The sequence below is a fragment of the Hylobates moloch genome, unplaced genomic scaffold, assembly GCF_009828535.3.
Source record: "Hylobates moloch isolate HMO894 unplaced genomic scaffold, HMol_V3 SCAFFOLD_8, whole genome shotgun sequence".
In the NCBI taxonomy this organism is placed as follows: Eukaryota; Metazoa; Chordata; class Mammalia; order Primates; family Hylobatidae; genus Hylobates; species Hylobates moloch.
The window spans coordinates 5,944,443-5,970,674 of record NW_026652283.1 but is presented as its reverse complement, the minus strand read 5'-3'; the positions used below and the strand labels follow the sequence as shown (position 1 = coordinate 5,970,674).

Genomic DNA, 26,232 nt, shown 5'->3' with positions numbered 1-26,232 from the left:
ACGCTGTTGGGCAGGCAAGGTTTGCTTTTTTAGTAAAGAATTGAGGCTTAGAGAGATTATCACTTTCCTAAATCAGCCAGCAAGTGACTAGAACCCAGGGATTCTTGAACTCTCCATATTACAGTGAGAATAGATGGTTGAATTTGGCGATCAGAAGGTCATGGTGGCCTCCATGTTTCAGTGGTAAGGAAAGAGGCTAGACTATAGGAAGTTGGTATGGCTTGGGAGGGCAGCAACTGTGCTGGCTATTTCACTAAAACAGAGAAGGTGGGAGAAGGTGTGCATTGGCCCCTGGGTGAACAGGGCTGGGGAGTGACCCTGGCTTTGGGCTCTTTTTAGGGTTTGACATCAGCGACCTCTCCATGTCTGCGTCCTCCTTGTCTCTCTTTTAGGCACCAGAGCTGAAAGCTAGTGAGCAGCTTGTCTCTCCACTTCATTTAGAAAATTGGGTTTCATGGAGAAGGTGTGTCGGAAGGACCTCGGGGCCTGTGTGCGGCTGTTTATTTTTATTCTTTAGACAACACACTGGAGAATGAGCCTCACTGGAGCAGGTGCTAGTGGCGGTCATGAAAAGGTGGCAGAAGGGTGAAATGCCGTGGCCTGGAGGTTCTGCAGACCACGTGCTTGGTCATCCCAGTGGCCATCACAGCGGAGTAGTGATTCTTCTGCAGACCAGGCTCAGGGCCAGGAGTTGATTTTAAACCTATCTTCGAGGCTTTTTAGAAAATTAAGCTTTTGGGTCATGTCCAAGTGACAGATAGAACATGACATTTACGGCGGTGGGCGCAATTTTCTCTCTTAAAACTAGGTATTAGTTAAAAACCAGAAGAAGGCGCAGGTTCTGCATGTGCTCAGAAAGGGAAGGGCTGATTCTGTCATTCATTCAACAGATATTTATTGAACAGCAGCTGCATTAAAAATGTTCAAAATCATTACAGTCAATTGGGCAAGGTGGCTCACACCTGTAATCCCAGCACTTTGGGAGGCCAAGGTAGGAGGATCACTTGAGGTCAGGAGTTTGAGACCAGCTTGGTCAACATGGTGAAACCCTGTCTTCACTAAACATAAAAAAATTAGCTGGGCCTGGTGGTGCGTGCCTGTAATCCCAGCTACTCCGGAGGCTGAGGCAGGAGAATTGCTTGACCCTGGGAGGTGGAGGTTGCAGTGAGCTGAGATCGTGCCACTGCACTCCAGCCTGGGCGACAGAGTAAGACTGTCTCAAAAAAACAAAAACAGGCAAGGCGCGTTGGCTCACGCCTGTAATCCCAGCACTGTGGGAGGCCAAGGCAGGTGGATCACGAAGTCAGGAGATCGAGATCATCCTGGCCAACATGGTGAAACCCCGTCTCTACTAAAAATACAAAAATTAGCTGGGTGTGGTGGCGCATGCCTGTAATCCCAGCTACTCGGGAGGCTGAGGCAGGAGAATCACTTGAACCAGGGAGTTGGAGGTTGCAGTGAGCTGAGATCGAGCCACTGCACTCCAGCCTGGCGACAGAGTGAGACTTGGTCTCCAAACAAAGCAAAACAAAACAAAACAAAACTGAATAAAATTATTACAGTCAGAGAAATGCAAATTAAAGCAATGAGTATGACTTCATACTAGACTGGAAAAATTAGACATCTGGCTAATGCAGAGCTGAGGGGCATGGAGGCCTCATCTGCTTTTGTAGGGCATAGACTGGGTGAGCCATCTAGGAGAGTACTTGGCACATCATGTGCAGGTCAGGTATTCACACCTGCCATCCCTGCACTTCTGCCTCTGTGCAGAGAGACTAAAGAAATCCTTACTCACGTTCATTAGGACACATGTCTGCAGATGTTCAGCACAGCTTTGTTTGTGGTGGTGAGGAGCAGGTGACAACCTATGTCAATCACTGGGACACTGAGTGGGTAAAAGGTGTATTGTGCAACAGAAGTCACAGACAAGTGGTCCATGTCTTCACAGGGATGAATCTTACAAACACGGTGCTCAATGGGAAAAGCAAAAACACAGCGTGCTATGTGATATCATTTATACAAATTAAACATACATACATACAAAGCAACCACACACGTTTTATAAAAATATGCAGTCAGTTAGGAGACTTTTGCATAGTCCAGGCAAGAGGTCATAGTGTCTTGTCTCATGACAGTGGAGATAAAGTGGATATGAATTTCAGTGGTATATTGGAGGCCAAGTCCAAGGGCTTGGTGATGAATCAGATAGAGAGGATGAGGGAGGAGACAGTGGCAGGGATGATCCTGGGTTTCTGGTTGCGAAGCCAGATGGATGGCGTCACCATTCAGTGAATCAGCCCTGGAGGAGAATTGGCTTTGGTGGGGGGATCGTGAGTTCAGTTTTGAATAAACTGAGTTTGAAGCGTGTTTGAGACTCACTACATTAGTGAGACCATGTAGGCTTTTGAGCATATGGGTCTGGGGTTCAAAGGAGTGGTCTGAGCTGCTGATGTAGATTTATGAGTCAAGTCTGTGATTGGAGCTGGGGATGTGGATGGCAGCAGAGTGTGAGAAGAGGAATGAGCCTGGGACAGAGCCTGGGGAAGGCCGATATTTAAACGCCAGGCAGTGGGGGCGCGTGAAAGCTGAGGCTGAGAAAGAGGAACCAAGGAAGTGGGAGGAAAACCTGGAGAGATAAATATATATATATTTTTTTCTAGAAGAGTGGAGTGTTCAACAGTGATGAATAATGTTGAATGGGATCAATTAAGAAAATAACCGAAAAAAGTCCCGTGGGATTTAGTGACTTGGAGATCATCCGTTGGTGACGTTAGCAAGCTGTGCTTCAGGAGGGGTTATGGGACTGGGACCTGGTTGGAAGGGGCAGAGAGTGAGTGGGAGGTGAAGATGTGGAGGCAGCGAGTATAGACGAGTCTTGTGAAGCTCGGCTATGATTTTCCTCTCCGCAGCTACTGTGAGGATGGCTTCATGCATTGTACCATGAGTGGAGTCCCCGGAAGCTTGCTACCCGACGCTGTCCTCAGCAGTCCCCTGTCTCATCGCAGTGAGTACTGTCCCCCTGGAAGGCCCGTTGACTCCATCCTGCCTGGATTCCTCACATGTGGAATGGCGGGAGAGAGCTGGGTGACACCGTCTGATGTGTGTGTGCATCCAGGCACGAGTCTGGCTTCGCCCAGGATCGCCATAATTTCTGGGTTTGTGTGAGTGACTTTCAGGCCAAGACATGTCTTTGCATGTGTAAATCCCAATCACTGAGGCAAGGAATATTTGATTTCGCGTAAGGGGAAAGACTTGTAGATAAATTCTATGAGACCCCTATTTTGCCCATGGAGACCTTAACCCAGTGGATAGCTGTGAGTGAGTTGGTGGCCTTGATTGTGATGACAGTCACCCTTCTTTGTTGGCCTCTTGTTTCCTATGGACATGCTGATGAAGACAGCTCTTTAGAAAGCTTCTTGGATGGGTTTGAAAGAGAGAAAGAGAAGGGTTGGGTCCATTGCTCTCCATTCGAAGGTCCTGACGGTGGCTGCACTGTCTTTTTTTTTTTTGAGAATCTCACTCTGTCACCCAGGCTGGAGTGCAGTGGTGCAATCTCAGTTGACTGCAACCTCTGCCTCCTGGGTTCAAGCAATTCTTGTGCCTCAGCCTCCCAAGTAGCTGGAATTACAGGCATGTGCCACCACACCTGGCTATTTTTTTGTATTTTTAGTAGAGACGGGGTTTTGCCATGTTGGCCAGGCTGGTCTCGAACTCCTGACCTCAAGTGATCTGCCCGCCTCGGCCTCCCAAACTGCTGGGATTACAGGCATGAGCCACCACGCCTGGCCTGTTGTACTGTTTAAGGACCAGGCACAGAAGGGAGAAGGGGCTGACCTGGTACTGGGGGTTTCACGTTCACATTTATGGATCACAGGGCCCTTATTTGCTTCCAGAAGGCTTATCCTTGCTTAGAAAGGACTCTTCCAGTGGGAGAGAGATAAATGGCTGTCTTCAATCTCCAGCTTGACTGCTTCCCTCTCTGCCTCTCACTTTCCATAAGGCTCCTTCTGTCCAAGGGACCCTTGGCCCTGTGCCATGCTGTTTGCTTCCTGGCTTGCCCTGCGTGAGAGGTCTGGCTCCCGGCATGACCGACTAGAGAGTGTCTCTCAGCCTAGAGCTGGGGCAAGATCCTGAGGGCATGGGTGGCTCAAAAGTTAAGACCAGAACTTGTGACCTCAAGATCACTCCATCCTTCTGCATCTTCTTCTCTCCCTCTCAGAGCGTTTCCCCCACACCCACTCTCTCTGTTGCATTCTGCCTCTCAGACCTACCTTCCGTGCTTCTGCTCAGAATCCCTAGTCTGGTCACTGGAAAACGTAATCTTTTTCAAAGTCAGAAAACTCCTGGGATTCTGTGCAGATTGGGAAAAGCTTTTGGAGTTTCAGTTTTCTCACAAGAATTTCCATATAAAAATGAGGCTAGAAATTTTGACTTTTTTTGCCCACAGGAGCGAGTATGTGATACAAATGCTATTAAGTGCACCTGGGCTTTGGAAAGAAAGGTGCAGTATCAGTCATCTGCTGTCAGCATTACCCAATTAGCCATTGATACCTACTAATTGCCACGAAGTAGGATATGTCAATGAGCAAAGTAGATAGAAATCCCTGGCTTCATGGAACATGCGTTTTAGTGGGCCCAGTGGCTTGGGGAGGACAGTGAACAAGTAAGTGAGATGTATAGTATATCAGATGGTGAGAAGAACATATGCAGGATATCAGAGGGGAAGCAGCAGGGAGGGGAGATTGGAGTGTCCAGGGATGGAGTGTTGCAGGTGTTGCAAATTCACATGGAGTGGCTGGGCAGGGGTTGACGCGAGCAAAGATCTCTTGTAAAGCCATTGTGGTCAAATGGCCTTCTCTCCCCACATTAGTTGTAACCATTTAGGAATGATTCTGTTGGGTCCATTAAAACTCCTTTTTAGCACCCAAACTCAGGTCTTTTCAAGCCTGGGTCTGGAAATTTCCACAATGCATCCTGATTCAATGTAACCTGCTATAGCAAGGTTAAGGGTGATGACAAGTACGGGACGTTAGATGAGAGCTGGGGTCAGAAGAGCTGCCACCAATGTAAGCCAGCGGTCAGAAGCCCAGGTGAGAAGATGCCCTTCCAGCCCCATACAGGGACCCTGGCTCAGGCAGCAGCTGGTCCCCACGAGTGGGCACCTCTGAGTCTCTTAAATTTAGTCACAGCCTCTAGGGGACCAAAGGACAGTGTGGAAGGTAGGTCCATTCTCTCCTTCACTAATCATCTCTTTGCTTTTCCTACCTTCAAGGCAAAAGGAGCCTATCCTGTCGGCCCCCCATGGTCAAGCTGGTGTGTCCCGCTGACAACCCGCGGGCCGAAGGGCTCGAGTGTGCCAAAACGTGCCAGAACTACGACCTGGAGTGCATGAGCATGGGCTGTGTCTCTGGCTGCCTCTGCCCCCCAGGCATGGTGAGTCACCAGGCACAGAGCTGGTGCCTGCCCTTCAGTTTTCCTGGAGGCAGGGATGAGTGAGGGGGCTGTGGAGCCAGAGAGAGGAAGAAACAAGGGCTAAACAAGGACGGTAATGGAGGTGGTGTTGGTCATGGGGGCATGGAGGAGGGGAGGCTCTTCTGTGGCGAAGTCAGCTGCCAAAGTCAGGGAGGGAGTTGTTAGGAAAATGCCTGGGGTTGATCCTCACGGAATCTGACAAAAATATAAGAACTTAGCTTGCAGGAGTGCCATAGGAAGCAAAGAATTTCCAGAAAATACTTACAAGTAAAAACAAGCATTCCCACTAAATTTTCCCAGGGGCTGCCTTCCATGCCATGAAAATGGAGGGACACACATAAATTTGCATATGATTGACGTATATGCATATAACTTTCTATTTCAAAAAAAGACATTGATGTCCCTGCCGTGTCACTAGCAAGCCATGGGCCCAGCAAGTCTCTTCCCCACAACGAAGCTTGTTTTCCTCATCTGTAATGTGAGTCGTAGGTCTTGGCCAGCTCTTAACATTCCATGACTCCGGTGCTGTGCCTGAAGCAGGCATGGAGGCCGCGCATCCAAGGCCGTGCTGGTTTGCGACTCTTGGCTCCTATGTGGATGTTCTGCTGCTGGTGGCAATGATCTGAGGATGACTACTCCTCCTTACCTCCCTCCCAAGTCTAATCTTAGCCAGTGTAGCATTAAATAGATTATGCATACACCCTGAAGGATGCAACTTCCAGATGTTTCTCTTTCAAAATGCATCCCGTCTTCTTGTTTTCCCCGACTCCAATTCCTTATACCCAAAGTGAATGGTGAGGGGTTGGGGCAGGGGCTGTAGAGGCCAGAATGGGAGAGGGTGGCTCTCAGATGGCTGTGGAGGGGACTCAGTGATGCCCAGGACTCCACTTGAGAGGCAGTGTCCTGGACTGTGGGAGCTGTCAATATTCTGTAGAGGGAACGTGGACTCAGTTACCAGTGTCTCTCAGGAAGGCTGGGATTGCTGTGTGTGAAGGACAGATGCTTACTTTTCTACTTCCCCTTCAACTCTTTCTTCTCCCAAACAGAGAGACCAACTCTTGTTAATTCTCCCCTCCTCTGTCTTAGCCTCTGAGGGTTTTGGAACTGTTTTTTCTGATGAGGAGAGCTAGCGATTGGCCAATGAGCATCTTTGAATTGGAAGGGTTGTTTGGTGCCTTAGCAGAAGGTGGATATCACGAAGGGTCTCTAAGGAGGGGAATCTCAGACCTGGGTAGGAACAAAAAATAGGAGAGGGTAGGGGAATCTTCCTTATTGCTCTTCTTTATCCCTGGGGCCTCTTATGTAGAGTGTCTCAGAGTTTTGGTGTGGGGGAGGCGTAGATCATTGTCTCTTCATCATACTCAGCAGGAAAAGGAACATCACTCAGAGGACTGTGTCAGCACCGGATATGCTTTGAAATGAACTTTTTTGTCATGAAGGAAAAAATACAGATAGCCTTAAATATTAATAACCACAATAATTATATTATGGCTCCAAATCCAAAAAAGAGGACAATGAGACCTCCAATATAGGCTGTGGCTGTCCTGTTAGGCACTCGTTGGCATTCCTGAAGCACTGGGCATGCATTCTTAGGATAGCACTTGGATACCTGTCACGTGACGAGGTGACTCACACTTCAGCCACAGGGGGTTATAAACTTGCAAGTTCCTATTGTAAGAGATTGGGTTATTTTCACAACTGCTTCATTGCAATGCTGGTGAATGTGCAAATTGTTGAGGCCAGATTCGAGAGAGCAGAGAAGTCCGTGTAATTTATTAAGTGTGCGCAGCGTGCTGGCTGCATCACGGGACATGTGTTCTTGGCCATAACACAAAGAAAATGGGGCTGGGCCTGGAAACACCCTGTTTGGGCCCATCTGATGGTGCAGACATTATCCCTCAGGGTGTTACTCTGTCCAGTCTGTCCCTTGTGAAGGGGCAGGGTTGTGGGATGTCACTAAGGGCTTGGGGAAGGGGTCACGGATTCTGCATTCTTCTGAGGACTTGAAAGGGGAAAGGGAAGTGGCTTTTTCCTGGGGCCAGATCTAGGGAGAGCAGAAAGAGCACCCAGCAGGAACGGGGTGCAGACCTGTCAGGCCAGGCTTCCCTGCTTCCCCACTCCATGCTCTTGCACAATCCTTCAGTCTTTACCGGAAGCCCCGTCACCTCGTGTGTTACGTAGACACCTAATTCCTGTTCTGCCTCCATGATGCATGGCTGTGGGCCCCAAGGAGATGTGTGTGAAAGCACTTTAAAGCCAGAGAGTTCTACAGAAGTGCAGGAATAGCTTTCATTGATGTTTCTGTAACTATCCAAGGCTGTCTCAGAGGCTGCACCCATCAGTTCCTCCTGCTGTCCATAGGAGAGACCCGTAAAGGATGCTTTTTCTTAGATTTCCAGCCTGCTGTGGACCCATGCTTTTGTAAATACAATAAAAATGAATTCTCATAAAAATAAAACAAAAGCAATGACAAAAATAATATGATCCCACCCAATTAAAAAATATTTTCAGCCGGGAGCAGTGGCTCACGCCTGTAATCCCAGCACTTTGGGAGGCCAAGGCAGGTAGATTAAGAGGTCAGGAGATCGAGATCATCCTGGCCAACACGGTGAAACCCCGTCTCTACTAAAAATACAAAAAATTAGCTGGGCGTGATGGTGCACGCCTGTAGTCCCAGCTACTCAGGAGGCTGAGGCAGGAGAATGGCGTGAACCCAGGAGGCGGAGGTTGCAGTGAGCTGAGATTGCACCACTGTACTCCAGCCTGGGTGACAGAGCGAGATTCTGTCTCGAAAATAAATTTTTTTTTCGAGACGGAGTTTTGCTTTGTCACACAGGCTGTAGTGCAGTGGCACAGTCTCGGCTCACTGCAACCCCCACCTCCCAGGTCCAAGTGATTCTCCTGCCTCAGCCTCCTGAGTAGCTGGGATTACAGGTGCACGTGACCACACCCAGCTGATTTTTGTATTTTTAGTAGAGATGGGGTTTCGCCGTGTTGGCCAGGCTGGTCTCGAACTCCTGACCTCAGGTGGTCTGCCTGCCTCCGTCTCCCAAAGTGCTGGGATTACAGGTGTGAACCACCACGCCCGGCCTTAAAAAATGTTTTCTTTCCTTTTTTTCATGAGCCCCAAATCTAAACTCTCACCTCCCACTTTTTATGACATATAACAGACATGACGTGACTCTGCCAAATTTCCCTAAGATTTTCTAAACACTTTCTCTTAGTTTCTGTGCTTGTGTCCTCACAGGCTGGCCCTGGCCCAGGGAATGCACTTTGAGCAGCCCTGTTCTCAGCCGAAGATTGTCTCTCCTCCTCTAAGGTGTCTCTCAGGGTCCACCATATGCCCAGAAGCACCTGTTTGAAAATATTGGCGGGGGCAGAGAAAGAGCCCCTCTCTTTCTGATTTGTCCCAGGCCTGGCACCTGCTTAGAGCAGAGGTTTTCTGGTTGACCCCACAAGCTGCAGGCTGTATCTGTTCCTGCCATCGTGCAAAGGTCTCCTGGCATGGGAATGAGGAGGATGGGGGTCCCTTTGCTAAGTGGTCCGCACCATGATAAATGAAGGGCAGAGAAGCCGCGTGGAAACGGCATGGTACCGGAACCTCACACTTCCAGGTTTGAATCCTGCCTCCTAATGTCTCACCTAACATCCACTTAAGTGAGTGGCAAGTCACTTAACATCTTGGCGTCTTAATTTTCTTCTCTGTAAAATTGGCTTGCAGGCTGTTGGGAAGACTGGAGATGACAGCAGCGAGCACGTGGGGGGTGCTTAGTGAGTGGTGGTTTAATGACCACTAACTATTACAGTAAGTTCATGGTGGGAAACCGTGAATCCTGGTATGAACAGAGACGCTGCAGGGAATTAGCACACACAGGAGCAACTTTTTAGATCCCAGTGTTCACTTTCTGAGAATCGATCAAATGAGGGGGTTGTGCTGGAAGATCTCCCAGGTATTTTTCTCTAGTTCAGAAATTCTTGGAGCGATGCTTGCCTCAAGCGTCCGTCTCTTCAAGTTAGAATATTACCTGCTACATGCGGCCCGGCGCGGTGGCTCAAGCCTGTAATCCCAGCACTTTGGGAGGCTGAGGCGGGCGGATCACAAGGTCAGGAGATCGAGACCATTCTGGCTAACATGGTGAAACCCCGTCTCTACTAAAAATACAAAAAATTAGCTGGGCGTGATGGCGGGCGCCTGTAGTCCCAGCTACGCGGGAGGCTGAGACAGGAGAATGGCGTGAACCCGGGAGGCGAAGCTTGCAGTGAGCCGAGATTGTGCCACTGCACTCCAGCCTGGGCGACAGAGCAAGACTCCGTCTCAAAAAAAAAAAAAAAAAAGAATATTAAGAATATTACCTGCTACCACCACTAGGTGACAGCAAAGCACAACTCACTGCCCTGCTCACCCTTCCTGAGTCCGGCCACAGGGATAACTGGGAGCATCGTAGAGGGCGGAGAAGAAGAAGCCCTGAGGTGCCATTATGTCAGCCTCTTCTGCCACACGGGAGGAGACTGAGGACAGAAAGGGAACAGAGCCGGCCGGGTCAAGGCTTCGTAGTTGTATAGTGGAAATTCTGGTCTCCTGACTCTGAGACAGGGCTCCTCCAATCTGAAACACTTCGGCCTCTGTCTGGGAGATGCTGACTTCCCGTTTGAAACCTAGCAGCTACATCTCCCAAACTGCTGGTATTAGGAGCCTCTTGGTGGCGAGAAGTGTGGTTATGTCCCTGATCCCAGGATGTCCAGTTTCGTCACTGGCCCCATATGAAGACTGAAGGTGTTGGGCACCACTTCTTAAAGTTCAGAGCTTGGGTTCAAGGGCCCATCCAGAGGCGGCCTCACATGTGGGCATTTTACATTTTAAAAGATCCAAGGATGGGCCTGTTTCAGAAATATCTCCTACATGGTCCATGATTTGTCACTCAGTCGGGCTTACTGAAGTATAATAAGCAAAAATGCATTTTGCTTAACAGGCGAGAGGTTTTAAAAAAGCGGAACCTCATAAATCTTCATAGGAGGACAGGAGTGCTTTAATCAGATCACTCTTTTCCTTGCAGACTTCTGGCTGAGTTTGGCTGCTTTGGCCTGAAAGTACTGATGGGGTTAGGAAAATGAATGAGGGGCAGTTGGAAGGTAAAAAAGATTTTGGAGAGTGGGTCACAATGGTGTTCATGTATGGAGAGTCTGGGGACAATGGGGCCTTTTCAGAGAAAGGTAACAAGACCAGTATTTTCCTACTTTATAATTTTTCTTGGAGCGGACCAACACGTAAGACCACATTCTCAGCCTGAGCCCTTTCGGACTGAAGATGTCATGAGTTGGTGAATGATGGGACGAGTGTTTTTGCCAGGCTTTCTTCTGAGGTCTTCAGGGGACATTCATAGACTTCATCTTAGTAGCCTTCTGATGTCCCAAAGGGACAGATACTAGACGGAGGTGGTTCTCTTCATTTTAACTGTGAGGTTTAAGTGACTTGCCACAAAATTTGGTCAGGGACTGCTGTGCTGGCCTGCCCCACTTCTCTGCACAGGTCCCCTCTGGGTCCCATCCATCCCCTAAATCCCCTTTATTTCCACGCCTGTTTACCGCCGTGAATTTCCACCTCCCTGAATGTCTTTGCCACTTGGGATTCTCTGGGTGTTTTCAGCTGGGCTGTTGTTACCTGCTCTTCTCTCGCAAGTCAGGACGTCTCATGCTGTGTCCTGGAAACCCTTTCCTCTCACTGAAGGTTGTGTTTTGTCTCCTCTCCAGCGTCTTACGACCTAACTCCACACCACTGTGGCCTTCGTAGCAGTCCTCACTTAATATCAAGGTCTTATTATAATATTGCTGTCCATGAATTAATAACCTCCTCTTGCTAATATGAGTCAGGGCAGAGAGCAGCCACGTGGTTTGCAGTGGGTCCTCAGAAGGAGGGGGAGGTGGCGGCTGCAGTCATGGCGTTGTTATCTCACACCTGAGCTGGGACTGGAGTGTTCTGTCTGCTGGAGGAGGGCTGGGCTTCCATAGACCCACACCTGGGTGACAGGAGGGTCTCCCTGGGCCGTGAATGCATGGTGGGTTGTCCCATGGGTTGAATATCATGGTGAGAGGTAAAAACATGCAGCGTGCAGACCAAGAGGCCTGGGAGCCCCCAGCCCGGCCTGCCCAAGGGTGAGGGGCAACATGTGCTGCTGGGGTAAGGGGAGCCTGGCTCTGCTTCCTGGAGACCATCCCTGCACTTCTGTCCCACGTGGTATTTGCTACAAGGAGGCATATTATCTGGTTTCCGTTGACTGTAAGGCATCCGTGGGATGCCTCAGTAATTCTTATAGCAGCCACTAGGTGGCGGGCCTCAGGCTTAAGTCAGAGCTGACACTGGACAGGGCGACGTGGAAATGAACCCTAATTGTGACAGAGGCTTTGAATGCTCTGCTAGAGAGAGGTTTTTCAGCCCCTCCCAGCTCCTACCAAGGTGCCATCTTCCCTACTGGGTGCCTAAGCTCATTGCCTCCCAAGAACAGTGGTTCCGGGAGGTAAGAGCTGCCAAGAGTGGGGTCAACCTGCATCTTATGCTCTGCACTGTCATTCCGCCCCATCAGCTGGGCTTCCAGAGACGCGAGAACACCTCCTGAAGTTGGGTGAAGGTGGCATTAAGTAGTGGAGGATTCTTCCTATTTCCCTCCCCCCAACCGCCCCAACACACACATACTCACATACGATTCTAGCCTGGGTCCTTGAAAGCCCTTTGTTCTGCCCAAGATTGCCCCATTCCTAGGGATTTGTCCAGCTCCAGGCCTGGGAGCTCGGGCTTGTCTGGGGAGTGACTGGGTCACGTGGATCTGGAGCTCTCCAGACTGGGAGCTTCTCGCCCTGCAGGGAGCTCTGGAGCCAACGTGCCACAGTCCTTCACCTGGTGGTGACCCAGGCCTCTTTGAGAGCCCCCAAGGCTAGGCCACATCAGGACAGGCACCTAGGGCTGCCCCCTGGAGTCAGGACAGAAGCGTGTCTGCATGTTGAGCTCAGAGTGGGTTTGGCTGACTCTTCGGGGGCTGGTGGTGCTTAGTTCTTTTATTTCCCCAACAGACCTGAGGAGTGCAACATGCTCACGTAAGTAGTTTCCTGAGGGATGAGGACGGGGAAGTAGAGCATACCCCGTGGAGAGTGAACCGGGATACGGGAGACTGGGCAGGAGAGGGCCTGTGGCTTGGACCAGCCCCCAGACTCTAGTTCTGATCGATTCCTACTTATGCCCAATATTTGGCCCTCACCTCCAGAGTATTAAGTACATATTAATTTTATTCAATATAGTGTTCATTTTCTTTAATTATAAACATAATACATGCTCATTGAAGAACACTTGGAAAAAAATTTTAAAACCGAAAAAGAAAATTAAATCCTCCCACTCACCTATCCCAGCTCACCACCTGGAGGCAGGTTCTGTGTTTCCTTCTAGTCTTTTGTGAAATATGTATAAATTTGGAACCATATGTATATACAGTTTTTCTTCCTATTTTAAAAATTAACAGCATAAGTATTTCTCACCTCATTTAAGATTCTTCCAAAGGGCCATTGTAATAGCACCATAGGATACCGGCGCCTGGCGATTCCTTAATGGATTTAGCCATTTTCCTATTAATTGTTTCCAATTTTTTTTGCAATGATAAATAATTCTCCATCAATCTTTGTCCATAATTCTGTTTCCCTCAGAGAAATCCTTTTCTTGGGATGGCTGGGTGTAAGAGTATGTGCATTTCAAGGCCTGTGGACATGATTTTTTGAAGTACCTTTGCAAAAGTGTCCAGGTTACAGTGCCTCAGCAGGGCACGACAGGGCAGAGGGCAGTCAGTGTCTTTAGCTGACAGGGAGGAGCCATGTAGATGGGGACCCATGTTTGCCAAGCCCCGGCCTGGGCCTGGGCTCCCTGTCCTGGCTTGGCCTGCAGTGGAAGCTGTTCCCCCTGGCTCAGCCCTGGTTCTGGTGCCGGTCCCAGTGCGGGGCTTACCCGTAGGCTCAAGTCTCAGACAACACTTCCCGGAGTGGGCTGGAGGAGGGCTTTAGATCAGTCACTGTGACCCTGAAGACTTTTGGATTCTTTTCTCTTAGGTCCGGCATGAAAACAGATGTGTGGCCCTGGAAAGGTGTCCCTGCTTCCATCAGGGCAAGGAGTATGCCCCCGGAGAAACAGTGAAGATTGGCTGCAACACTTGGTGAGGCTCAGTGAGGGGCTGCGCTGGGCACCCAGGCCCTGCAGGTGGAGTGAGGGTGCACGCGGCCACAGGACCTTCCGCACTTGCCTCCAGCCCCCTGTGGGAACCTGGTTACTCTCTGCCTTTCCTCCGTGCCTGGGTTTCTCCATCTGTAAAATGGGGACGATCTTTTTCATCACCTGTGCCCATCCTGCATAGACACTATTCAACAGGTTAGTACAGTAGCCCTTATCCGAAATGCCTGGGACCACAGCTGTTTTGGATTTTGGATTATTTTGGACTTTGAAATATTTGCATATACATAATGAGGTGTCTTAGGGATGGGACCCGAGTCTAAACATGACATTTATTTATGGTTCATATACACCTTATGCACATAGCCTGAGGGTAAGTTTATACAATATTTTAAATATATATTTAATGTGTATTTAGTGTTTTTGATGTTTGTGCATGAAACAAAGTTTTGTGTACACTGAACCATCAGAAAGTAAAGGTGTCACCTTCTCAGCCACCCATGCGGTGTCATGTTGGTGCTCAAAGTTTTGGGTTTCAGAACATTTTGGACTTCAGAGTTTTGGATTAGGAATGCTCAGCTTGTATTTCTGTTCAGGGAGATGGGCCCCAGGGAAGACAGGGACCTCGCCCCACCAGTCGTTGCATTTGTGGCCAAGCTGCCTGTGGGCTCGGGGCCTGGAGGGTCCTTTCCTTGCAGGCCTTACACTGCCCATGAGCACATCGTGAGTGTGCTTGCAACGGCGTGGTTTGAGGTGAGGGTGGCTGGTTACCTTCTCCCTTTTCCTTGGCCATCCTGTACGTAACCCCTCACCCTGCTCATTCACCCTGCCTTTGACTTGGTGGCTGTGCACAGCCTTGGAAAGAGGCCTACTGGACAGAGGTAGAGAGGGCCGTCTCTTGGGCTTGAGGTCTGAGCTTACTACCTCTGACGCACAAGTGGGCTGCTTGATGTCAGCTCTGGTTACGGGTGGTGGCAGGGTGGGACACGTGGCAGTGGGCAGATCACTATAGATTTTAACATGTAGGTACATACATCTTAACGTGTAGCTATGCACACAGAACCGCTCCTGGCAGAAGTGCGTGCTTCATCAGTCTTTTCCAGACTCTGGGCTTTCCTGCTGTTCTGTCTTGGTTTTCCCATTAGCCTCAGGCTTTCAACATCAGTGTGTCTGTTTTACAGAGACCCTGTGGCCAATCTCAGGTACATGTGGCTTCCAGGGTGAGGCTGAGCGAATTCATAATAGGAGGCCTAAAGAGCATCCAGGCCTCCTCCCTGGCTGCCTGGCTCGCTTTGGACAACCCCTTCCCTTCTTTGCTTCAGTTTCCCCGTTTTAGGGGGAGCCACTAGGCTTCCTTGTCTCCTGCTGGGCCCCATGCTGGGCCTGTGAAGTCCACACTCCGCGCTACAGGTCCTCAGCTTCCTTGGGCTTCCTGGAGGGTTGGGAGGCACCCGGAGTATTCTGTGTTCCTTCATTGTCTCCATTGCCCAGATGGGCCCCTCAAACCCAAGGTGCCCAACTTGTCATCCCTGCCATGACTGCTCCTAGTGTCTGTCGGGACCGGAAGTGGAACTGCACAGACCATGTGTGTGACGCCACGTGCTCCACGATCGGCATGGCCCACTACCTCACCTTCGACGGGCTCAAATACATGTTCCCCGGGGAGTGCCAGTACGTTCTGGTGCAGGTGAGAGGTGGGGAGATGGGGAGAGGGTGCTGTCTCTTTCTAGGAGGGGTGGGAGGCGTGGCCTCAGGTTGGGTTCTGCGGGTCTGTCTGCGGAAACAACTCCGGGGTCTGGTTTCTACTGGAGTATTTCCCAGTCCTTCACAGAAGTGCCCGAAGCGGTAGGGGATTTGAAGCTCAAAGTGGTTGTCCATTTTCCCTCTGCTCAGCTGGGGACTTATAAAACGAGACAGAAGCTTGTTTGTTGTTGAGGATTGGTGTAGGAGAAAGGCTACTGCCAGTCCACATTAGCACAGATGTGGAATTAGAAACAGGTATCTGTTCCTTCTGGTAGACACAGCCTCAGTCAGGGTGCATAGCTCAGGGAGTGGGTTGGGCTGGGATGTCAGTCCCGCTCAGCCTCCCTTCCAGCACCCTGGGCAGTGCACAGTCTGCAGGTGTTGTGCAGTGGCCCTGGATGGGGGGATGGTTGAAATGACCCCTGGAGTTTGCCTCCCACAGTATGGCTTTGTGGAATTCTCTGCCATTTTAATGTCTAACTTGGTACAATTCAGAATGGGAGGAGTGGGAAGATGGGACACAGGAAAGTCATCCTGCCCAGCAGATGAGAACTTGTCCAGGAATCCTCACCGGTGAGTGTGGGCAGCAGCCCCTCCGCCTCCCACTCCCCACCGTGTGGATTCTTGTAAGTTTCTCTTGCTGGTTGACATCAGCTGTGTAAGCAAGGAAGTATGAGTGCTTTTCTCACCAGAGCCGAGGCGCTGTACTCTATGAAGCTTTAAACAAATATGGTCCCTCTGTCTCCATTCCCAGGAGGAGGGGGGGTGGGGGCTTGGTGTGGTCTGAATGGAAGACCACAAACCCATAGGAGCCCCAGCCCCAGAGGCTGAGTTGCAGGAGCTGGTGAGTCAGGCAGCGTGGGTGACTGTGGACCGACCACTCATGTAGAGCACGCTGGGCATGGGGCGGAGCCAGCAGCAGCCTCCGCAGTCCCCACCTCACACCTGGGCTGGCCCAGAGAGGCAGGCGGTGTGCTGGGACACAGGGCATGCAGACCAGGCAAGGAACCTGTGATCCAGGGGGTATGCGCCCCTTTAGAGCTTTCCCAGAGATTCTATATGGAAGCTTCCCAGCCTCAGCAGCAAAAGACAAGGAGACACCAGCTTTGCAGAACAACTACCCAGCCTGTTTCAAATCTGAACATCCAGGAAAAAATTAATTCAGTGCAGCAAGGACCAGACAGCCGGTCAGCATCTACTGCTCCCAGCTCTTCCCTGCCCAGTCCAGCTTTCCCAAGTAGACCAGTTTTAAAGATTCCCCCTCCAAACGGTGCCCTGTGTGTGCGGCTTGTTTTCCTTTCCTACAGCTGGTTCTGTTGTCTTCTGATGCATTGTCCTGGGGCCCCTCCCCTTTCTGCCATCCTCCTTTGGGGAGTATCATCAAGACCTAACTCCCTCTCTTTCAGAAATCTCAGCTGAAGATAAGAACAAATAAAGCACTTACACCCTTGTTTCCTCTTTTAACCTTCGCCATGCATCAACCTAACACAAAGCCGTTTAACCTAACAATCCCATTAAGTTGAATGGAATCTTACAGAGGTCAGATTGTGTGTGTTATATGGACATATGTATGTATGTGTGCATGTGTGTATGCATGAGCATGCGTGTGAGTATATGTGTGTATGGCTACATGTGTGTATATGTGTGTGTATGTATGTGCATGTGTGTATGAGTACATGGGTGTATGTGTGTGTGTATGTGTGAGCATGTGTGTGAGTGTATGTGTGTATGGCTACGTGTGTGTATGTGTGTATGCATGTGCATGTGTGTGTATGAGTACATGGGTGTATGCGTGAGCATGTGTGTGTGTCTGTGTGTATGAGTACATGGGTGTATGTGTATGTGTGAGTGTGTGCATGTGCTTGTGTGTATATGGGTGTGTGTGTCAGAAAGGTAAGTGGTTTGCTCAGTGTTACCAATAAGTGGCAGAATCAAGATTCACACCTTGTTTTTCTTTTTTCTTTTTGAGATGGAGTCTTGCTCTGTCGCCCAGGCTAGAGAGCAGTGGCATGATCTCGGCTCGCTGCAAACTCTGCCTCCCGGGTTCACGCCATTCTCCTGCCTCAGCCTCCTGAGTAGCTGGGACTACAGGCGCCCGCCACCATGCTCGGCTAATTTTTTTGTGTGTATTTTTAGTAGAGGCGGGGTTTCACCGTGTTAGCCAGCATGGTCTCGATCTCCTGACCTTGTGATCTGCCTGTCTCGGCCTCCCAAAGTGCTGGGATTACAGGCGTGAGCCACGCACCCGGCCTCCTTTTTCTTTTCTTTTTTTTTTGAGATGGAGTCTTGCTCTGTCGCCAGGCTGGAGTGCAGTGGCGTGATCTCGGCTCACTGCAAGCTCCGCCTCCTGGGTTCAGGTGACACCCCTTTGTTTTTCTAAGTTGAATGTTTTATCTTTTTTTTCATCGCACCACAATAATAGCCACACGGGGAATGTGTCGCCTTTTGCCCTATTTTCTATGCAATTGACCAACAAGGACCAGAGCTCCCTTATCCTCTCTACTCATCTCGACCTGGTGGCTCAGGACCCATGGAGCTGTGTCAAACCATCTTTGGTTCCATTTCTGGGCCAGCAGTTCAGAGGGATTCAACCAGAATTTAGAGCCACAAAGTGCCCTGTGGTCAAACTGTCCCAGTTACCTGGGTGGGACTCTAGGCAAGGCTCCAGTGGGACTCTAATGGGCTCTAGGCAAGGCCTTTGAGCCTGATGCATCCATCAAAGCAGGCCACATGTCACCTTCCCTCCCCCGCCCTCCTCCCCCACCCCACTCACTGCAGGCACGTGGCTCATTTGTCGTGGGCGAGGCTGACACACCTGAGGGCATTCACTTGGGCATATCCCCCGTCCCCTAGACACACACACAGACACATATGAACAGCCATGGACATGGCAAGATCTTGTGACACATATTCAAAGGCCTGCGATGAAGAGATGCCAATCATCTGGTCTGGTGAGAGCCAGTGGGGATAATGGTCTTCTCCTGGCACTCCTCTTTCCCCAGGATTACTGCGGCGGTAACCCCGGGACCTTTCGGATTCTAGTGGGGAATGAGGGATGCAGCCACCCCTCAGTGCAATGCAAGAAACGGGTCACCATCCTGGTGGAGGGAGGAGAGATTGAGCTGTTCGACGGGGAGGTAAGTGCAGCCTCATCCCCTCCACGCTCATGTCCCGCTTTGTGCTTCTGCCACCTAATAGGAACATTTTCCAAGCATTCATTTAGAACTTGTGTGAATGGAATAACGCACAGCCATTAAAGAGGATGAGGCAGAGCGATTGCAACTGACCGTGATGTATCATTTTATGAGAAGAACAAGTGGCAGAACAATAGGGATGACACAATCCCATTTTAGCGACAGTGCAGAGTGTGTGTGAAGGATGTGCACATGCGTCTGTACAAAGTGGGAAGAACCAGTGCTCACCTCTGGAGTAGGGTGGGGACTGGAGGGTAGCCAGGCTTGCTTTGTGTGTGTGTGTGTGTGTGTGTGTGTGTGTGTGTGTATGAAGTGATGATGTTATGGGATATGTTTCATATGTTTTTCTGTTCTTTTCAGATAAACATTTTTTTTTGGAGATGGAGTCTCGCTCTTTTGCCCAGGCTGGAGTGCAGTGGTGTGATCTCTTTGCTCACTGCAACCTCCACCTCCAGGGTTCAAGCGATTCTCCTGCATTAGCCTCCTTAGTAGCTGGGACTACAGGTGTATGCCACCATGCCCGGCTAATTTCTAGTATTTTTAGTAGAGATGGGATTTTGCCATGTTGGCCAGGCTGGTCTGGAACTCCTGACCCCAGGTGATCCACCTGCCTTGGCCTCCCAAAGTGCTGAGATTACAGGCGTGAGCCACCACGCCCGGCCAGATAAACATTTTTAAAGGACCTCAAAAGAGGAGTAAACTGATTTAGTCCCTTGTGTACTAAGAATTTAAAAAGTAGTTCTCATAAGTGTACACAAGACTCCCTTAGAAGTTCTTGTTTAAAATGTGGATCCTGGAGCTCCATCCTGAGATTCTGACTCAGCAGGTCTGGGTGGGACCCAGGAACCCGTGTTTAAAGTTGCAGGTCATCCCCAGGCCACAGTTTTGGATTAGCTGCTCTGACTACATGGAGTGCTATGGAGACCCAGGCTCTGGGTACAAACTTGTCCTGGTATCTTCATTTTCTCCCCTGGCCTCAGCCTGCATCTCTGCCTTCTTCCAAATACCCACCATTGACATCAGGGGGATGAGAGGTGAATTCTTCACCATTATGGAAGAAAACTGCTTAGCAAGCATAACGTAGTGACTATGGGTCAGCAGTGTCAACTCCTGACCAGCTCTATTTAGGGCAGAGTGGCAGTGATGACGCTGAGCAGGAGGTGCGCAGACATGTGAGGGATAGATTTGCACATGTGATTAGCTCTGCATGTGATATGTTACTAACGAGAGGACCTCTGCAAAGGGGTGATGGCAGTTCTCAGCCTCAGCCTCAGTGTGATGAATTGGAGAGTCCGCCATGCATGCTGAAATGGGCCTCCAGGGTGCAGCACTGGCAGGGATGGGCCAAGTCAGAGGCTCAGGTCAGAGCCCTTCTTGAACCTGCAGTGTGTGATTCCCGGCACTAGCACTGAGCACCTCAGTTTCCTTTTTCTTCAGCTCTGTCTCCTGATGACAGTGGCTCTGGGGAGGGGGAAGTGGTGGGATACAAGAAAGGTGAGAGTGTACTCCTTATTTTTATAGAGGAATAGGTTTTTAAACAATTGACCAGAGATGCTTAAAATCATTGCCATGTTGAAAACCTATCTAGGAGACCACTATATTTAATGACTAATTGTCAATAAAATACCTTTTGTGAAGTGGTGGGTGGTCTTCTGCTCACTGGTTTCACAGTACTTTAATTTCATAATCATGATTTTGCTGCTACCTCTGTTACCGTCTCTTGGTCATGGATGCCTGGAGAGGGATGGTGGTGAGATGGTCACAGACATGTCCTGGAGTGGAGCTGGCCCTGCAGGGGTGCAGTGACAGGGCAGGTGGGGTCCTGGAGGGGTGGCGATGCCTGCACTCGTGGGCACTGGAGACAGATGGGCAGGTGTAGAGTGGAGGGAGGATCTGGCTGTGGAGCCTGCCTTTCATCCTTCCGGATTTCTTGCTTTGTCTTCCTCCAGGCGGATGTGAAGAGGCCCATGAAGGATGAGACTCATTTTGAGGTGGTGGAGTCTGGCCGGTACATCATTCTGCTGCTGGGCAAAGCCCTCTCCGTGGTCTGGGACCGCCACCTGAGCATCTCCGTGGTCCTGAAGCAGACATACCAGGTCAGTGGCTTTCTTGCTTCATCTTGTTGGGGACTTGGCCTTTGGAGCGTTTTCTGCTCCCTGGTTAGCAACCCACTGTCTCTCTCTGCTGTCTCTCTCTGCTGTCTCTCTCTGCTGTCTCTCTCTGCTGTCTCTCTCTGCTGTCTCCGCGGTATTCAGTTAGAAAATGAGGAAGTCATTTATTTCTTCCTCTTGCCTGATTGCGCTGGCCAGAACTTCCAACACTGTGTTGAATAGGAGTGGTGACAGAGGCCATCCTTGTCTTGTGCTGGTTTTCAGAGGGAATGTTTCCAGTTTTTGCCCATTCAGTATGATATTGACTGTGGGTTTGTCATAAATAGCTCGTATTATTTTGAGATATGTTCCATCAATACCTAGTTTATTGAGAGTTTTCAGCATGAAGGGCTGTTGAATTTTGTCAAAGGCCTTTTCTGCATCTATTGAGATACTCATGTGGTTTTTGTCCTTGGATCTGTTTATGTGATGGATTATGTTTATTGATTTGCATTTGTTGAACCAGCCTTGCATCCGAGGGATGAAGTCGACTTGATCATGGTGGATAAGCTTTTTGATGTGCTGCTGGATTCGCTTTGCCAGTATTTTATTGAGGATTTTCGCATCGATGTTCATCAGGGATATTGGTCTAAAATTCCCTTTTTTTGTTGTGTCTCTGCCAGGCTTTGGTATCAGGATGATGCTGGCCTCATAAAATGAATTAGGGAGGATGGCCTCTTTTTCTGTTGATTGGAATAGCTTCAGAAGGAATGGTACCAGCCCCTCCTCGTACCTCTGGTAGAATTTGGCTGTGATTCCGTCTGGTCCTGGACTTTTTTTGGTTGGTAGGCTATTGATTATTGCCTCAATTTCAGAGCCTGTTATTGGTCTATTCAGAGATTCAACTTCTTCCCGGTTTAGTCTTGGGAGGGTGTATGTGTCCAGGAATTTATCCATTTCTTCTAGATTTTCTAGTTTATTTGCATAGAGGTGTTTATAGTATTCTCTGATGGTAGTTTGTATTTCTGTGGGATCGGTGGTGATATCCCCTTTATCATTTTTTATTGCGTCTATTTGATTCTTTTCTCTTTTCTTCTTTATTAGTCTTGCTAGTGGTCTATCAATTTTGTTGATCTTTTCAAAAAACCGGCTCCTGGATTCATTGATTTTTTGAAGGGTTTTTTGTGTCTCTATCTCCTTCAGTTCTGCTCTGATCTTAGTTATTTCTTGCCTTCTGCTAGCTTTTGAACTTGTTTGCTCTTCTTCTCTAGTTCTTTTAATTGTGATGTTAGCGTGTCGATTTTAGATCTTTCCTGCTTTCTCTTGTGGGCATTTAATGCTATAAATTTCCCTCTACATACTGCTTTGAATGTGTCCCAGAGATTCTGGTATGTTGTGTCTTTGTTCTCATTGGTTTCAAAGAACATCTTTATTTCTGCCTTCATTTCGTTATGTACCCCATAGTCATTCAGGAGCAAGTTGTTCCGTTTCTATGTAGTTGTGCGGTTTTGAGTGAGTTTCTTAATCCTGAGTTCTAATTTGATTGCACTGTGGTCTGAGAGACAGTTTGTTGTGATTTCTCTTCTTTTACGTTTGCTGAGGAGTGCTTTACTTCCAACTATGTGGTCAATTTTGGAATAAGTGCGATATGGTGCTGAGAAGAATGTATATTCTGTTGATCTGGGGTGGAGAGTTCTATAGATATCTATTAGGTCTGCTTGTTGCAGAGCTGAGTTCAGGTCCTGGATATCCTTGTTAACCTTCTGTCTTGTTGATCTGTCTAATATTGACAGTGGGGTGTTAAAGTCTCCCATTATTAATGTGTGGGAGTCTTAAGTCTCTTTGTAGGTCTCTAAGGACTTGCTTTATGAATCTGGGTGCTCCTGTGTTGGGTGTATATATATTTGGGATAGTTAGCTCTTCTTGTTGAATTGATCCCTTTACCATTATGTAATGGCCTTCTTTGTCTCTTTTGATCTTTGTTGGTTCAAAGTCTCTTTTATCAGAGACTAGGATTGCAACCCCTGCTTTTTTTTTTTTTTTTTTTGCTTTCCATTTGCTTGGTAGATCTTCCTCCCTCCCTTTATTTTGAGCCTATGTGCGTCTTTGCACGTGAGATGGGTCTCCTAAATACAGCACACTGATGGGTCTTGACTCTTTATCCAATTTGCCAGTCTGTGTATTTTAATTGGAGCATTTAGCCCATTTACATTTAAGGTTAATATTGTTATGTGTGAATTTGATCCAGTCATTATGATGTTCCCTGGTTATTTTCCCATTAATTGATACAGTTTCTTCATAGCGTCGATGGTCTTTACAATTTGGCACATTTTTGCAGTGGCTGGTACCGGTTGTTTCTTTCCATATTTAGTGCTTCCTTCAGGAGCTCTTGTAAGGCAGGCGTAGTGGTGACAAAATCTCTCAGCATTTGCTTGTCTGTAAAGGATTTTATTTCTTTCACTTATAAAGCTTAGTTTGGCTGGATATGAAATTCGGAGTTGAAAATTCTTTTCTTTAAGAATGTTGAATATTGGCCCCCACTCTCTTCTGGCTTGTAGGTTTCTGCCGAGAGATCTGCTATTAGTCTGATGGGCTTCCCTTTGTGGGTAACTCGACATTTCTCTCTGGCTGCCCTTAACACTTTTTCCTTCATTTCAACCTGGTGAATCTGACAATTATGTGTCTTGGGGTTGCTCTTCTCGAGGAGTATCTTTGTAGTATTCTCTGTATTTCCTGAATCTGAATGACAATATCAACTTTTCTTTAGGTTTCTTAACCTAAAGTGGCAAACCAATCATGCACAATATTATTATAACACTGCAGACTATTCTAGGGTGTTGCCTTATCATTGAGTCATGGGCCAGCACATTTTGAGAGCTATTTGTAAAATTGCTAATAACCAACTTTTGAGAATGGTTCCACTATTTAGGGTCCAACAGTTTGTTGGAACTTGAATGATTTCTTTAAGTGGCATGTATGTGACAAGTGGCTCTGGCTACTCTGGCCGCTGGTGTAGTCAGGCAGGAATGGCCTTCACAGCATCCCTGATAACACCATCCATTTTCAGCTTGTACAAGCCATTGAGACAGCACTGCTCTCACTTCTCTGTGGTAGCCTATCTCAGTCCCAGAAAGCATTAACAATTCATTCATTCATTTATTCAACAAATACTAAGTTCCTGTATGTGTCAAACATTGTCCTAGGCGCTGTGGATACAGCAGGGGAAAAAGACAGGGGAAAAAGGTTTTTTTGTTTAGGGGTGTGTGTGTGTGTGTGTGTGTGTGTGTGTGTGTATGTGTCTTCCATGTATTTGTTTTTTTATTGCTGCTATAACAAATCACCAAAAACTTGATAGCTTAAAACAACACATTTATTATCCTATGGTTCTGGAGGTCAGAAAGCTAAAATTGGTGGGCAGGGCTGCATTCATCTTAGAGGCTCTGAGAGAGGTCCCTTTTCTTGCCTTTGTTACATTCTGGAGGCTGTCTGCATTCTTGGCTTGTGGCCCCATCCTCCATATTCAACGCTGGCAACGTAGCATCTTCCACTTTTTTTCTCTTTTTCTGCTTCTGTCTGTCACAGCACCTTTTGAACTCTGACCCTCCTCCCTCCCTCTGATCAGACCTTGTGATGACATTCTGCCCACACGGATAATCCAGGATAAACTCTTTATCTCATGGGAACCACTGTTTTGCCTTCCATAATCCTGGTGCAGATTATATCCTAGTGGGAATGTTACTATAGATAGTTTGGGCTGATGGGCCCTGTGAAGAGGGGATGTAAGAGCAGAGTCTTTGGGTAAGGGAGGGAATGAGTCATGCCAGTATCTGGGGGAGAGAGTTTAGGCAGATGGAACAGCACGTGCTGAGGCCCTAAGGTGGTAGGTGTCTGCAGCGGTTGTGCAAGGAGGTCAGTGTGGCTGCAGAGGAGGGACTTGGGGGTAATGGTAGTTCACGAGGGCAGGGAGGGGCAGTAGCCATACCATGGGGGCTTCTCGGCCATGGGAAGATCGTTGGCCTTTTGCCCACCAGTGAGAACATTCTTCTTCTATGTTTCCTGGTGACTTACATCCCTTGTACCAAGCCGAATGCTGCTTATTGAAGCAGAGTAGAATACATTTTTTCTCTTTGTCTCAACACCAGGGCTCTAAGTATGTTGTAAAAGTATAGCACCTTTTCTTCTTCAGGCCAGATATTTCCAGTTTTTTCTGTAGTTTTTTAAAATTTTATTATTATTTTTAGTTGACATTTAACTGTATGTATTTACTGGCGACAGTGATATTTCAATACATGTATACAGTGTGTAATGATCAAATCAGGGTAGTTAGTGTATCTATTCCCTCAAACATTTACCATTTCTTTTTTTTTTTTTTTTTTTTTTTTTTTTTGACCCAGGCTGGAGTGCAGTGGCGCAATCTCGGCTCACTGCAAGCTCCGCCTCCCGGGTTCACGCCATTCTCCTGCCTCAGCCTCTCCGAGTAGCTGGGACTACAGGCACCCGCCACCATGCCCGGCTAATTTTTTGTATTTTTTTAGTAGAGACGGGGTTTCACCATGGTCTCGATCTCCTGACCTCGTGATCCGTCCGCCTCGGCCTCCCAAAGTGCTGGGATTACAAGCGTGAGCCACCGCGCCCGGCTACCATTTCTTTGTGTTGGGAACATTCAAAATCTACTCTTCCAGCTACTTGAAAATATACAATAAATTGTTGATAATTATAGTCACCCTGTAGTGCTACAGAACACTAGTGCTTATCCCTCCTCTTTCTGTAGTTTTTACTTGTTTCTCACTCATTCGTAACTACTTTTTCAGAACTCGTTGCATGTTGCACTCCATGATAGGTGAACATGGAGACAGGTGAGACATATCTTCCTGGTTACATTTATGATAGAGCAGGATTCTGCCCAGTCTGGTCTGAACAGGCTGCAGTTCTCCAGGCAAGGGGACTTACCTGCCCAGAGGTAGGCAGTTCTATAACATTCCCTCCTTGGACCCCTACACCTCCATTGGTGGAGCAGTGTACCTGGCTCCTCCCTCTGCTTCTACGCTTGTTGGGGACAGTGATAGTTCCCACCAGTGATCTCAGGGCCAAGGCTGCCTGATTCCCACCTCTGCCCTTGGCTGACTATGCGACATGGGCATGTTGCCTCTCTTTGTTTCCATAGCTTTAAATAAAATGGGGCCAGCAAGGAAGCTCAGGAATAGGTCTTGGCAACGGCAAGGCTTTGCTGCTCACCTCGGACCTCCTCTGAGTCTCTGTCCTGTTCCTCCTCCTCTTCCTTGAATGCCCTCTGCCTCCATTGCCACCAGGCGCATTCCCCTTTCCCCCGAGCTGGAGAGCATGCCCCTGGGCTTGACGGTGCTCTTCCCCTCAACTTGTCTCTCAAGGAGAAAGTGTGTGGCCTGTGTGGGAACTTTGATGGCATCCAGAACAATGACCTCACCAGCAGCAACCTCCAAGTGGAAGAAGACCCCGTGGACTTTGGGAACTCCTGGAAAGTGAGCTCGCAGTGTGCTGACACCAGAAAAGTACG

General features: G+C 48.6%; 1 protein-coding gene across 1 annotated transcript in view; it reads left to right on the top strand.

Annotated features, from left to right (window-relative positions):
* VWF (von Willebrand factor) overlaps positions 1 to 26,232 on the top strand; it is a 178,923-nt gene that overhangs the window by 75,997 nt on the left and 76,694 nt on the right. The window contains exons 17-23 of the mRNA XM_032159366.2: positions 2,910 to 3,004; positions 5,273 to 5,433; positions 13,555 to 13,658; positions 15,221 to 15,359; positions 18,418 to 18,552; positions 20,559 to 20,705; positions 26,087 to 26,227. Coding sequence (XP_032015257.1) covers positions 2,910 to 3,004; positions 5,273 to 5,433; positions 13,555 to 13,658; positions 15,221 to 15,359; positions 18,418 to 18,552; positions 20,559 to 20,705; positions 26,087 to 26,227 — 922 coding nt within the window. The remainder of the gene's footprint in view (positions 1 to 2,909; positions 3,005 to 5,272; positions 5,434 to 13,554; positions 13,659 to 15,220; positions 15,360 to 18,417; positions 18,553 to 20,558; positions 20,706 to 26,086; positions 26,228 to 26,232) is intronic.